This window comes from Muntiacus reevesi, chromosome 7, assembly GCF_963930625.1.
Source record: "Muntiacus reevesi chromosome 7, mMunRee1.1, whole genome shotgun sequence".
Lineage (NCBI taxonomy): Eukaryota > Metazoa > Chordata > Mammalia > Artiodactyla > Cervidae > Muntiacus > Muntiacus reevesi.
In genome coordinates, this window is record NC_089255.1 from 66,011,493 (window position 1) to 66,026,922 (window position 15,430).

A 15,430-nucleotide genomic window follows, 5' to 3' on the forward strand; every position below is an offset into this window, starting at 1 on the left:
TTTTAAAAATGGTTAAAAAGAATACATGACAAAACCCACTGGAAAAAAAAAATTAAAATTAAAAAAAAAAAAAAAGAATACATGATTACTAATGGCAGAGCTGTGACTCAGACTGCCCTCTCTCCTAAAAAAGATGGTGCTAATTCAAGAATAAGATAAAGTGGTAAGTCTTTACCTGGTCTTGAATTGTACAAATATTTTACTATATTAAATTCATTTCTTGTTATACTTTAGTTTTTTCCCTTTGTGTGATATTTTCTCTCTTTGTTGTTGCTTTAGTCACTAAATTGTGTCCAACTCTGGCAACCCCATGTACTGTGTAGCTAGCCCAGTAGGTTCTTCTGTCCATGGGATTTCCCAGGACATACTGAAGTAGGTTGCCATTTTGTTCTTCAGGGGATCTTCCCAGCCCAGGGATCAAACCTCTGTATCTCCTGCATTGCAGGCGGGTTCTTTACCACTGAGCCACGTGGCTCATTTTCTCTTCTAGGAATCAAAAATTACTGCAGGGTAATATTTTAACAATACTTTTCACCCCTAGGTTCTTTGATATAAAGCACTAATATTAATGTCTTTAATCAGAGCTATTTTGGACCGTTAAAGCCAATGGCAGAAAAAGATGTCATCATCAGTGTTTTAAAAATAATATAAATAGCCTTCCCTATGCCTCATGCTTTGTGTGTACCTTCTGATATTCAGTGAAAAAAAAAAAAACTATATTGTTGGCTCTCCAGTGAATGCTCAAAAATCAAAGATTCAGTACAGTAAAAAAACAAAAACAAAACCTTTATTTGGTGTTTTTTTAGTGGCAGTACCAGCTTAAAATGAAAAAGGGAGGAGAAAGACTTCAGATAATATGCACATGGCTAAGTATTAGGTAACAAATATTTTTCTTTTCGAGAATAGTTCTGTGGACTGGATTTGCTTTGCATGCTTTTTTCTTTCCTGTGACCTGGTTGAAAGAAGAAGCAGGCGGGGGCGTGCAACCTTCTTTAGTCGCAGGAGTTGAATGAGTGTGGACAGAACAGAGAGAACAGGGGTCAGTGAGGGGTGTGGTGCTGCTGAGGCTGGAGTTAGGGCCCCTCTGGACAGCTTTACCCTCATCTCCCACCCCTAAAGGGCTCCCGAATCCAAGCTGTAGGATATTAGGCCTTCTTCCTACTTTATGGGGGAGGGAAAGTGCGGTTCTGAGATGTTCAGCGACTTGTGTGAATGTGGGACTCCTTGCAGGACCAGAGTGGGGCCTCCGTCTTGCCTTCCTGCTGTACCTTTTGCTGCAGAGAGGCTGCTTGAGGGTGTGTGGGTGTATACATCCCGGAAGAAGGGCTGAAAATCTACTGTGTGTGGGAGCAATTCTGTGTTCCCGATAACAAAGAATGTTTTAATGTTTCGCCTTGGGAAATACTGTGGTACGGGGAAGCTGGATAACCTCAAGATAAAAAGCAACGTGCAAGTGTATGAACGGCTGCACCTCAGCTGCCATAAAGACTTGAAGGGTCTTTGGATAGCCACAGCCTCACCCTTCTGAGACAGGATCCTGGTATTTGAGTTGGAGGAAATGCCTTCTCCATGTTGAATTAAAATGTTTGAGAGAGGTTTGGGAATCTCTTTTTAATGTTGAAATTGTAACTCTGTGCTGCTATCTTTGTAGCTTAGAAAACAGTCTCATCTTAGGTAAGTTTCACAGCATGAAGTCGGAAAAGAATTGGAGCTAGAAATCATCTCTTGCTCCCTTAAACAATTGTCATTATTTCCATACCAACATGGTGACTGTTTCATTGAGACTTTCCTTAGTTTTAAGGTGCCATGTAGAGGTGAAGGTGGGGTACACAAAGACACAGGAACTGCTCAAAGAGCATCCAATCCAAACGTGTGCATGCATAGTATCTTTAGTCGTGTCTGACTTTTTGTGACACCATGGACTGTAGCCCACCAGGCTCCTCTGTCCATGGGATTCTTCAGGCAAGAATACTGGAGTGGGTTGCCATGCCCTCCTCCAGCGGATCTTCCCAACCCAGCGATCGAACCTGGGTCTCTTATATCTCCCACATTGGTAGCAGATTCTTTACCACTAGTGCCACCTGGGAAGCCAACAGATACATATGATAGCTCAAGTAATGATGCTGTAATGATGCTTTATTGACTATGCCAAAGCCTTTGACTGTGTGGATCACAATAAACTGTGGAAAATTCTGAAAGAGATGGGAATACCAGACCACCTGACCTGCCTGTTAAGAAATCTGTATGCAGGTCAGGAAGCAACAGTTAGAACTGCACATGGAACAACAGACTAGTTCCAAATCAGGAAAGGAGTACATCAAGGCTGTATATTGTTACCCTGCTTATTTAACTTATATGCAGAGTAGATAATAAGAAACGCTGGACTGGATGAAGCACAAGCTGGAATCAAGATTGCTGGGAGAAATATCAATAACCTCAGATGTGCAGATGACACCACCCTTATGGCAGAAAGTGAAGAAGAACTAAAGAGCATCTTGATGAAAGTGAAAGAGGAGAGTGAAAAAGTTGGCTTAAAGCTCAACATTCAGAAAACTAAGATCATGGCATCTGGTCCCATCACTTGGCAAATAGATGGGGAAACAGTGACTGACTTTTATTTTTCTGGGCTCCAAAATCACTGCAGATGGTGACTGCAGCCATGAAATTTTTTAAAAGACACTTACTCCTTGGAAGGAAAGTTATGACCAAACTAGACAGCATATTAAAAAGCAGAGACTTTACTTTGCCAAGAAAGGTCCGTCTAGGCAAGACTATGGTTTTTCCAGTAGTCATGTATGGCTGTGAGAGTTGGACTATAAAGAAAGCTGAGCGCCAAAGAATTGATGCTTTTGAACTATGGTGCTGGAAGAGACTCTTGAGAGTCCCTTGGTCTGCAAGGAGATCCAACCAGTCCATCCTAAAGGAGATCAGTCCTGGGTGTTCATTGGAAGGACTGATGTTGAAGCTGAAACTCCAATACTTTAGCCATACTCCAATACTCCAATATTTTGATGCTGGCAAAGATTGAAGGCAGGAGGAGAAGGGGATGACAGAAGATGAGATGTTTGGTTGGTATCACCGACTCAATGGACATGAGTTTGGGTAAGCCCTGGGAGTTGGTGACGGACAGGGATGCCTGGTGTGTTGCGGTCCATCGGGTCACAGAGTCGGACACAACTGAGCGACTGGACTGGATGAACTGAATTGAATGATGTAAAGCCAGTGTCACTGGTTTACGTGCACCTTCTTATGCAGTTGCAGCGGTGTGTTAGTGTGTTCACTCTTGTGGTGAATTGACATGCACGCCTGGAGACAGGGATCAAGGTATGGGGTTTATCAGACTCCACGCTCCGTCTTCACATCCGTTGTCTCTAGTGTCTCCGGCCTGTTCATCTGCAGCGTCTCAGTTACAGTACTTGCTTGTGGTTGATCTGTGCTGGTGAAAGAGATGTTGCTTTCGAGGGAGGGCAGAGCCTTCAGTCTGTAACAGGAAGCAAGGCTGCCTCTGGCACATGGCCATTTGGTGCTGACGGTGCCTCCTCTCTGCAGCCCACGTTCTCATTCCCATCCACACAGGTGGTGCTCTGTGAGTTCAGGCTGGTTAAGATCAAATGTGATGCCTTTGCAGTGTTCTGGAAGCCTTTGGCATGCCCTCTCTTGCTGTTATTTCCTATAGAGAAGTCTTTTTGACAAATGCATTTTTTAGGTGGCAGGTGTCTTCTCAAGAATGTATCTTTGTGTTATTTGTCAGGAGATGCCTTGAATTTAAAAGTTGTCAGTATTGGCTACTGGAAATAGTGCACAGTTTGGAGTCAGACAAAACTGGGTATAGATTTGCGTGCTGTCTGCTGCTTCTCAGCTCCTCAGGTGATGCAGTGGTAAAGAAGCTGCCTGTCAATGCAGGAGACTCAAGGGATATGGATTTGATTCTTGGGTCAGAAAGATCCCCTGGAGTAGAAAATGGCAACCCACTTCAGTATTCTTACCTGGAAAAATCCCATGGACAGAGGAGCCTGGCCGGCTACAGTCCATAGGGTCACAAAGAGTCAGACGTGACTGAGCACATAAACATGTACTGCCCGTTTCCAGCCAAGTGATTTGTGTGTGTTCCAGTCATTCGAGCCTCTTCTCTGCCCTCTAGGAGCGTCCCACTTGGTACACCAAGTGCCATTAAAAGGAATTAATGTGTGAACTCTGGATTTTAGACCAAAAGAAACCATATATTACTTTGCGAGCTTTCTTACAAGTGTTTTTCATTGTCCTCTGCAGCTTCTACATACCTTTACCAGTATTTGCCCTGCATATATGATGAGGTACATTTTCATGACATGTTTATTCAATAAGTGGAATTTTTTTTTAAGTCTCCAGATTTTTTTTTTCTTTTTTTTCTTTTTAATGTGAATCTTGAAAGGCAACTTGTGGCTTTGAATAAGAATAGCCCTGTTTAGCAGCCGAAACAGATGTGCCCGCAGTGCTTGGAAATCTTGTGTTTACAAAGTCGCTGGCTGAAAACCTTGCCAGGCCAGAGAGCATTCTAACTTTCTTTCCTAGAACAGTAACTTTTGGCCTTTATGAGCAGGGTCTCATCTGTCTGTCTGGGTTCTACTCTCCTGTACAAAAGACCGTCTGTCGTGTAGTTGGCTGGGCAGGCGTCGGTGCCTGCAGCGCGCCCAGGCACTACGGCAGGTGATGGAGATGGACTCACATTCCGGGGGTCGGGGGGGGGGGTGGACCAGGCAGGGAGGTGAGAAGGGCATGGGGAAGATGTGCTGACAGTGCTGGCCTTGCATTAGATCAGAGGTCAGACGGGAGGCTGTGAAACCAGGAGAGGGAGACCACGCTGTGAAGGGTGGGGCTTGTCCCAGGCATCCGTTACACGTCATCATCTACGCCAGACCCAGGGGGTGAACACATCCACCATCGTACCTCCCACAGGATTCTCTTAGGCAAAGCACGCTGACTGAAACCGCCCACCCTGGCCAGGCACCATAGTAACCATTTGCGTGAGTTGTTTTATGACAGGAGGTCCTGGTAAGGAACACAGAACTAACAAGCTACCGCCAACCAGAAGAATTCAGAAAAGGTCAAAAGGAGACACCATGTGTCCGACCGCCTCCCAGAATCCTTCTCGCTGGCACCCGTCTTGGCTAAGCAATGCATGCACCACCAGGAAGGACTCTGAGTCAGAATGAATGGTCAGAGACAACTGGGAAACTAATCCCATCACCATAAAACCCGGGACTGCAAGCCATGTGGCAGAGCAGTTCTCCTGTTCTGGAGAGGGAAGCTTCCCTTACCCTGCGGTTCTCCTCCTGGCTGCCCCTTCCCCGTAAAAATCTCTTACTTTGTCAGCATATGTGTCTCCTCGGACAGTTCATTTCCGAGTGTTAGACAAGAGCCCACTCCCGGACCCTGGAAGGGGTCCCCCTTCCTGCAACATTTCTGTGAGCCAGGCATCTGGGCAGTGCTCAACCAGGCAATTCTTCTCTCCCGTGTGGGATCAACCTAGGTCACCTGGTGTAGTCAGCTGATGGATGGGCTGGTCTGGACGGTCTTGGCAGCTTCAGTCACACGTGTGGTAACCTAGCAGGTGGTTGAAAGGCTGGGCTCAGCTGGGACTGCTGACTGGAGCCACCTGCATGTAGCCTCCTTGGCATGGGGGGGGGGGGGGTCCCAGCTTCCTTACAAGGCAGCTCTGAGCTCCCAAGAGACAGAAGATCTAAGGCTTTTACGAGACCTGGCTTTGCAAGTCTCAGCATGTCACTTCCTTCCCATCCTTTTGGCAGATAAGCCATTAAGGCCAGCCCAGGTGTGGGGAGATGGAGTTAGACTCATGCTCCCTGGGAGAAGTAATGGGAACTTGCGGCTGTTTTTAATTGACCATATTGTGTACCCTGATAGGAGAGTCGTTGAGAGATGTAAGACGGGAAGTTGGATGATGGGTAGATGACATCATCAACTGTGCTTTTAGATTTGGAGGCAGATGATGTGTGCGCAAGGTTGGAATTGGGGTGGTGCGGGTGGAGTCCCTGTTTCAAAGTTCTTAGCTGTGAGGAGAAGATTGGAAAGAGAGAGGAGGCGCTGAGTGAGGCTCAGTGTTGGAGAGGCTTGCTTATTTTTACTTGGCTGGTTTTGCTCTGAAGATGGGTGAGGTCATCAAAGACCCATTCTTTTCCAAATCACACTGGCCTCTTAACTGATAACACGCCTTTGAAAGTCTCTCTTCTCCTATCTCTGGCGATACAACTTTCTCCTGGTCCTGGTTCTTTGGCCTGTGACTAAGAAGGATTTATTTATTTATTTGAAGATATAAAAGGTATCTCTTGCAGTATCTCTGCGTCTCTGCTCTGCCGATTGAAATTAAAATGTTTCTGTATATGTTAAGTTGACATTCCTGGTTTTTGTGTTTTCATCTCTATATTAGACATGGCTTTGGGGTTGCAAGTAGAAGAAACCAATCTGAGTTAGCTAAAACCAGAAAGGATTTCATGAACAGGGGTCAGAGTGCCAAGAGACGCCCTGAAGGATCCTCTTTCCATTTCTTTTGATTGCTTGTCCCTGTTCATCTGCTTTGCTCCTCCTTTCTCCGCTGCTTCATCACAGAACAGACTTTGACATCCCCACAGCTCCCACGCCTACAGTCTGCAGCTCTGGCCATACACACAGACTGGCGGGTTGTCTCTGGTTCCCAGGTGTGTAGTTTTCTGAGATGAGACTGTCATTGACCAATTTGGACCAAATGTCTGCCACCAGTCACTCAGTGGGGAGGGTGCTGGCCTGGCCATTTCATTCAGATGTAGTGCTGGGCTTACCTTAGGGTGTTCGGGGCTGGGTTCCCTAGAAGGGATGTCATAGTGGCAGATCTCTTAAAAAGCATCTGCCACTTTCTTTGACTAGTTTCATTGACTAGCAGTGTGTAGTTGAGAGAAAGGTGCAGCGGAGAGCTGGGCAAATGTGAGGGGCACAGGACATCTTGCCAGATCTTGTACCAATCGTTCTAGGCCACAGTGATGAAAACGTCCCTTTAAATTGTTTAGCCCTGCCTTTGTTTGATTCACATATGTTTCTCTTAATACAGGGTGCTCATCCTGGTATAAGTGATGCGCAAATATATTAAGACACAGTTGATTTATAATGGTTGTTTAATCAGGGATAGGTTCTTTAGAGTGGCGATCACAGGTATGTTTAAGAAAATCATGTCCATTATTCTGATCTTGGCTCCAAAAAAGGAGAGGATTACGACTTGAAACAAATGATTTCTGTACTCTGGAGACGTTTCCTGTAGCTGACGTTCCTTTATGATGGAGATGGAAACAGATTAAAAACACAGCAGAAATAACTTCTGGTAATTTAAATCCATTATCATGCTGCAGCTACAGAATAGTAAAACAAACACCACAAGCCCTGGTTCTGACTTTTGCTGTTCCCCTTGGGCCTGTGTCCCCTTTGCCATACTGCCAGCCCTGCTCTCTGGGTGAGATGGGCCAGTGGCAAAGGCAGGACTTCCAGGAGAGGGTGGAGCCGCCACCCACGTCGCCTCTGACTTTGGTGCTTGGAGGGAGCCTCAGAGTTGTCATGTTTATCCACACAAATTTGAAACAATTCCTCTTTTGGTTCTCTTTAAAAGAACTTCTGCCAAGAGGGAGCTGGAGAATAAACATGGCATGAGACAAGTCAGAATGTACAGGGACCTGTAATCTAGATTAGAAAATACAGGTGAAAATGGAAACGCTCTTGCAAGCCTGCATTCTTTTTAAACACTGGTATTGGCTTTAAGGCAGGGGTCCCCAACCCCCTCCCCCCCCAAGAAAAAACCGAGGGACTGCACAGCAGGAGGTGAGCAGGCGAAGCTTCATATGTATTTACAGCTGCTCCCCATTGCTCACAATATAGCCTGAGCCTCACCTCCTGTCAGATTTGAGATGGCATTAGATTCTTCCCTGGTGGCTCAGACGGTAAAGCGTCTGCCTATAATGTGGGAGACCCGGGTTCAATCCCTGGGTCAGGAAGATCTCGTGGAGAAGGAAATGGCAACCCATTCCAGTATTCTTGCCTGGAAAATCCCATGGACGGAGGAACCTGGTAGGCTACAGTCCATGGGGTCACGAAGAGTCGGACATGACTGAGCAACTTCACTTTCTTTCTTAGATTCTCATAAGAGAGTGAACCCTACTCTGAGCTGCTCATGCCAGGGATCTAGGTGGTGTGCTCCTTATGACAATCATCCCCAAACCATCCCCCCAACCTACCCCCTGGTCTGTCGAGAAATTGTTTTCTACAAAACCTATTCCTGGTGCCAAAAAGGTTGGGACTACTGGCTTAGGGTATTAATTTAGGGAAATCTGCTTAAGGATAAGTAATATTTCCCAGGTGACTTTTTAAGATATTTGATAGTTTGTTGACTAAAACTCCTCTTTTATACGTTGGGGCTTTTTAATGGGCAACCTTATAGAGGCATACTTTGTTTAATTTTTGAAGGCTAGCTTTCACTAACCTGACAGTATAGAGTTCAAATAGCAATTGGAATGGAGGTAGAGAATTCAGAACTTTTAAGAATGCGAGGAACTACATTTGATCTTCTTACAAATAAAGATCCTACAGACATTAAGATGATTTGAGAGTGAGAGATGAGGTTTAATTAGTATGCTCTTTTCTAACCAATTCATTTAAAAATATTTCTCAAGTGTTTCTCCAGGGTCCATTAGGATGGCGTTCGCTGAATTGAGCCGGCGCTGATACAGCCTCTGCAGAATTCTCATTTGCTTACTTCTACTTGGTCTCTTCTGAAAAGATTTGAAGAGTCTGACTTTATAGAATAAGGAACCTATAATTACTTTGTATATCACTCTTAAATTAAGTTTCTGGAAGTGATTTGAATTTCATTACAGCCGAAGTCTCTAAGTCTGTTTTGTATCCCTTTTGTGGGGCGGTTACTGGACAAGTCTTTATGAGCATTCCTGTCTTTTCCCTTAATTCCATCGGACTTTTATTCTGAATGCCTTTAAAAATCTACAAATAAATGAACTCTTTCATCTCTGTTTATAGGTACAACGGTGCTTTACCTAATGGAGACAGAGGCCGGAGGAAAAGCAGATTTGCTCTCTACAAGCGGCCAAAGGCTAATGGAGTCAAACCCAGCACGGTCCATGTGATATCCACTCCACAGGCGTCCAAGGTAGGGGACTCCTTGGAATGGGGAGGGCCGACAGTGCATCATGGGTGTCCTTGTCAGCTGCTCTTTCCTTTCAGCCTCATGTCTCTGTGGGACAGTGTCTCGGCCATTTGAGCTGGATAATCTTGGCTGTGAAAGGCTGTTGTGTACATAGCCCATTGTGTGTTTCACAGCATCCCTGACCTCTACCCACTAGAGGCCAATAGCACATCGACCCCACGCCCCCAGCCACTTTGGGACAACCAAAACTGCCTCCTAAACTTGCCACGTGTCCTCTGGGGGCTAGGAGTGGGGGCACACCCTCCCCTCTGTCCCCTACCCCCGCCCCGTAATGAACCACTGCTTTAGGATGTAGTGGCGTCTGCATAGATCAATTGAGGATAGTTGTGGTTGAGAGAGAAACGATGTTCTTTTTCCTGAAGAGTGTTCTGTGTTAAATTTTGGTATAAACCTCATTAAGATTTGCTGTTTTCCTCTGTTACTTGAGTAGTGGGTATTTTCACATAATTTGCGTGTACATGGAATTGAATTTGTGTAATTATTAGAAAAATTGGAAGTAAACAGAGCTAAGTGCAATAAGAAGTCTATGATGCATACTTCTTGTAAGTGTGAAGTATATAAAATGTTCATTTTTTATGAATATTTCATTTGTTTTCTGACCTGTAAGTGTAGAGGAAACCTGAATTTCCATTCTGGTTTATATAGTCTACCTATTAGATTTTATGACAGTTTTTCTTTTAATTAAACATGTTGCTAATTAATTAAACATGTAAACTAAACATGTTTAGTTTAATTAAACTAAAAATGTGTATAGTTTACTTTTTACAAAATAATTATATCTACATGAAGTTATTTCATATGGGGCATTGGCTGTATATATTTATCATAATGGGTTTGAACCATCTGGAATAAATAAGAGACTTTCTTTCATTTTTTTTTTTTTTTTTTCCCTGAAAACCAGCAGTTCAAAGAGAAATGAACAGCTTCATGGAAGCATCTGTGGTGTTTATACTCAGAAACAGGTCACCTCTGTTAACTTTTTTATTTAAAAATTCTTGTTGTTTCTGAAGCAGTACCATGGAAGAAGTTTGCAAGATCGTGCCAATTAAGAATCTCTTGTATTAGGGAGGGAATGGTTAGATCAGAATATATCAAATACCAAGGAAACAGGAAAGAATAATACACAGTGGCCATATTTTTGGCTAGAGAAAGGGAAGTAAGGTGCAAGTTTTAGGAAGGGACGGACACTCGCTAGGGTAAACAGAGGAAATCAGCCTTACTGATTCTGAGAAAAGGAGGAAGTGAAATGGCAACAGAATCTTGGAAGGTCAAAGAATTATGAGAAATATTTTATAGTCCAAAAATATTTGGAGGGGAAGAATACCAAGACAAATGTTTTTAAGCATGTGATGAGTGCCAAAAATACTCTGTTATTATAGACATGGTCTTTATAATTTTGTCTATGTGTCAATATTTTTTTTTTTTCTTTTGGTTCTGTACCTTTTTATATTTCCTTTTTTAATCTCAGATTTTATATTGATACGATGGCTTCAGATATTTAAAAAGATTATAGAAGTCTTTGGTTACTTAGGCTTCATGTTACGGTAGGATATGAAATATACCTTCCAATAGCTACTCTTAGAATATCATGGATCTTCCTTACTCATTACCCACCTCCATCTGCTCCAGTTTTAGCTTTTTCTCTTTTACCTTTGTATCTAGATTTTATCAGATGATATTTATATTATAATCTTTTGGAAGCTGTCTAAATCTGTTTAAACATATCATTGAGAGTACTAATAGCAGGGGAAGTTGTGTTTAGGTGTTACAACCTGGAAAAAAATGCATTCTCAGGGCCTCGGTTTCTCATTTATAAAGTGAGTTCGTGATGGTCAAGAGCCATGTGGATTCAGGGAAGTACTTTGGTACAAGCAACAGAAATGATTCTGGCTATATCACACCAAAAAAAAGCAAATGTGGAGACATTATTAAAGGTTAGGCTACAGATAGCTCTCTGAATTGGGGGAAATTTTGAGTAACCACATTTTGTGAGAGAAGTGAACCAGAGTGTCCAAAGGAGTTAACATAGATATTCTTTCCAGGGTGTTATAAAGTGGCTCCACTTTTTTAATTTTCAGGAAAGAGAATCCAGTAGGTGTGCACAGGGTCAGTCAAGGATGACCAAGGGAGATGAGTGGACCCAAGATATTTATCGTGAGCTAATCACCTGCCCATACTGCCTTTCCCTTATTCATCTTGGGACCTGTATGTCCAGGGCCTCATGCATAGTACTTCATCCTACCTGAACTGGTACCTTAGTCACAAATCCCTCTGTTTTTCTGTTCCCTTTTGAACTCCTACCCGAGTCAGCATTGCCCGGCTGCTCCTTTTGCCACCTGCTCTGTTGGCCCCAGACAAAGTCTCTTATGTGTTAAATCATTTCCTCAAATGCTGCTCCTCTCCCTTACCTTAACTGAGTCCTGGTTTTTCCCCAGGGTGCTCTTTTTCCATCTCTTTTAGTTCATGACACTAGAAATGACTTCATTTTGTTCCCATTTCAGTCTCTTCTTTTGTAACCCTACGTTTTTCATCTAAGTTCCCCTTTCCCCTCCTCCTTTGGACCTCACTGACCTATAGCCCACTCTTTCACATGTTTCCGTGACCCAGGCCCAAGCTCAGTCTCCCTGACTTTCCAGGCCCCATTCAGCCATACAGGAGGATCCACGGTGTAACTTTTTTTTTTTTTAAACCATCCATGGTATAAATTGAAAAACTGTAACTTTTCAGTTTCAGAGACTGTCACTTCTGTTCTGCTTTCCCTACTAATATGATGGACTTGATGGCCTGCCGTCACTTAACCTCTACTGTTAGCATAACCTTGAGTTCATTCTACTTGTGTATGCATATGCTTGGCTTATCTGATTTCATCAGGGCTTGCAGTCCTTTGGCCTGTCCTTACTTGCCATGATTGTTAGTGTGTTTCTAGTCTTCCTTCCCACTCACCCTATTTCCCGTCAGAAGGCCCGGGTATGTGGTGGTCTTGGTAAAAGCTGTTTGACCTGAACCAACACGTGCTTTGCTGTGAAATTTCTAATGCTGCAGTGTTGGTAATGAAGGGGTCATCTTTGGGTGGAATTGTACAAGTGAGGTCTGTTAGGGTGGGGGTGGCTACTGTTGTTAGAACGTGAGGGCTTGGACTCTGACAATGTTGTTTCTTCCCTCTGCCACCATCGTTCCTTCTGCAGAACAGTCTGGGGAGAGGCCAGGGAGACCCCTTTGCTGATGGTAGCGGCAGCTGGAATATGGGCCCTCTTAGTCTTCTGTGCCTCCCAGTATCCAAGCTAAGTCAGCTGAGCTTGGCAAGTGTGTGCCACTGTTGTGTAATTGCTATTTGTGTAATCACTACTTGCATAATCTTCATTTGTGAACATATTTGCTCATTACTTTGTCAGCAAAGGTCTGTCTAGTCAAGGCTGTGGTTTTTCCAGTGGTCATGTATGGATATGAGAGTTGGCCTGTAAAGAAAGCTGAGCACCGAAGAGTTGATGCTTTTGAACTGTGGTGTTGGAGAAGACTCTTGAGAGTCCCTTGGACTGCAAGGAGATCCAACCAGCCCATCTTAAAGGATATCAGTCCTGGGTGTTTATTGGGAAGACTGATCTTGAAGCTGAAATTCCATTACTTTGGCCACCTGATGGGAAGAGCTAACTCATTTGAAAAGACCCTGATGCTGGGAAGGATTGAGGGCAGGAGGAGAAGGGGATGACAGAGGATGAGATGGTTGGATGGCATCACCGACTCAATGGACATGGGTTTGGGTGGACTCCGGGAGTTGGTGATGGACAGGGAGGCCTGGTGTGCTGCGGTTCATGGGGTCTCAAAGAGTCGGACACAACTGAGCGACTGAACTGAACTTGCTCTTGAAATAGTAATACTCAAAGATATTTCTCCTGTTATGTAATGTGTTTTAAAAAGACAAAACAAAACCTGAAGCCCTGTTTTACTTTTAGCAGGTCTATTACATAGATATAGGGCACTTAGCAATTTATTTCTGTTTGTGTTCAATGGATATTTATCTAGCCCTTTTAGTGGATGTACTATAGGGACCAAAACATGTTTGCGTGGGGCTATTTGTCTTGGTAGTAGGCAAACAATAAGTAATCATGTGGATACATATTTAACTGCACATTTTGAAGAGCATGGTGCAGAAAAAGAATAAGGGGCTGTGAGAAGAGGAGGCACAGAGTTTAGTCTGGGTGGATGGGGAAGGATCTCTGAGGAAGTGTCCTGTGAGCTTGGAGCTGAAGATTAAAGAGGAGTTAGTCAGATGAGCAGGGAGGTCTGGAGCTCTTAGGGTCCTGGTTGGAAAAATTTTTTTTTTTTTTTTCCCAAGGAGAAACATTGAAGGGTGTTTAGAGGTCGATTTATGCTTGTTCATTTACTTTTCAGTGATGGGGGTGGGCAACGATTTTACTTATTTAACCTGCAAATGGTAGATGGTTGGTGGTGGGGTTGGTGATGATGCCTGATGGGTAAATATTTTGCTGGCAACATGGTTTAAATTTAGCAGCATTACTGTGGAAAACTCTTCATCACGGTTTCCCCTTCTTAGATTGTGTTTTATTGAAATCTCCTTTTTTGGAAATTTTTACTTTTATAAAGAAATTGCACTGTGTTACAGTTGGCATTATTTCAGAATGGAAAATATCAGTGGTCCTAAGAATGACAGTTTAGAGAAAAATTAGGGCTATTTAGTGTGACTGTCACAACCAGGATTGCTTTTAAGCTATTTACATTGGGATGGCTCTACTGATTGGTAAGATATTTAAACTCTTCCTAATCGGTCCGTGAATGATGTAAATGTGAGAAGTGGTAAAAGCTAATGATACACATTTCAGTGAGAACTCATTAGTTCAGCTAATTTCCTGGGCTTTAGTGGGGTCTGGTTTTGCACCACTCACTCTGTCCAGCCTGGGTCTAAGTGTCAGTAGTGGCATATCTCCACTGCACATTCCTTGTGAAGCTGGAGCCTTCTGTGCTTTCAAAGAATCATCTGTTTATCATTATCCTCAGATTTTTTAAATTGCTACAGCTTTTTAAATAGTTCAGTTTTAAAATAGTTTTTATTTTGGTTCTTTTCATTGTTACTGCACTGTAATTCTTGAGTTAGTAGTGTCTGTTGTTTTGATGTTTATAAGTACAAGAACTAATTTTATTATATTATTATAAATGAAGAGGCAGCAAAATTTTATTGTCTTAGACAACATAAACATGAATATTCTGAATCTGTCAGAGGCGATAAAAAAGAAATATTAGTGGTAAGCTGAAATCCAGAATATCTCTTGATACACCACAGGAATACAAACCTAAAACAAATAATTTGTATGTCTAGGATGAAACACAGTTTGATTATTTTAACAAAAAACATAAACATGAACAGCCTATCTTTTTTAAAATTTATTTTTAATTGAAGTATAGTTGAATTGCAGTGTTGTGTTAATCACTACTCTACAACAAATGAACAACCTATCTTTATACCTCAAGGGACTAGCAAAAGAACAAACTTAAGTCCAAAATTAGCAGAAGGAAGGAAATAATAAAGGTAAGAGCAGAAATAAATGAATGAGTCCAAGGAGATTATAGAAAAGATTAGTGAAACTAAGAGCTGGGTTTTTTAAAAATATAAACAAAAGAGACAAATCTTTAGTTGGATTCAGCAAGAATAAAAGAGGACTCAAAATTTGAAATGAAAAAGATGTTACAACTATACTGTAGAAGTCAAAAGATCACAGGAGATTGATATGAACAATTGATATACCAACAAATTGGTTAACATAGAAGAAATAAATTCCTAAAAACATAAACTCTACCAAGACTGAATCATGGAGAAATAGAAAATCTGAACAGATCGATTATTAGTAAGGAGATTGGATCAATAATCAGAAACCTCCGCACAGACAAAAGTCCAGGCCCATACTTTGGTGAATTCTACCAAATGTTTAATGAAGAATTAATTAATACTACTCCTTTTCAAAATCTTTCAAAAAACTGAAGATGCGGAAACACTTTTAAACTAAATTTTATAAGGCCAGCATTACCCTAATACCAAAACCAGACAAGGACACTACAAAAAAAAAAAAAAAAAAAAAATACATGCCAGTATTCCTGATGAACATAGAAGCAAAAATCCTCAAAATAAAATTTTAACAAACCAAATTTAATGGTACATTAAAAGTGTATATTATACACTTTGATCAA

The 15,430-nt window shown here is 42.4% G+C and overlaps 1 protein-coding gene across 1 annotated transcript in view; it reads left to right on the plus strand.

Annotated features, from left to right (window-relative positions):
- Positions 1 to 15,430, plus strand: part of PELI2 (pellino E3 ubiquitin protein ligase family member 2) — a 185,017-nt gene that overhangs the window by 40,238 nt on the left and 129,349 nt on the right. Inside the window, exon 2 of the mRNA XM_065941457.1 lies at positions 9,046 to 9,175. Coding sequence (XP_065797529.1) covers positions 9,046 to 9,175 — 130 coding nt within the window. The remainder of the gene's footprint in view (positions 1 to 9,045; positions 9,176 to 15,430) is intronic.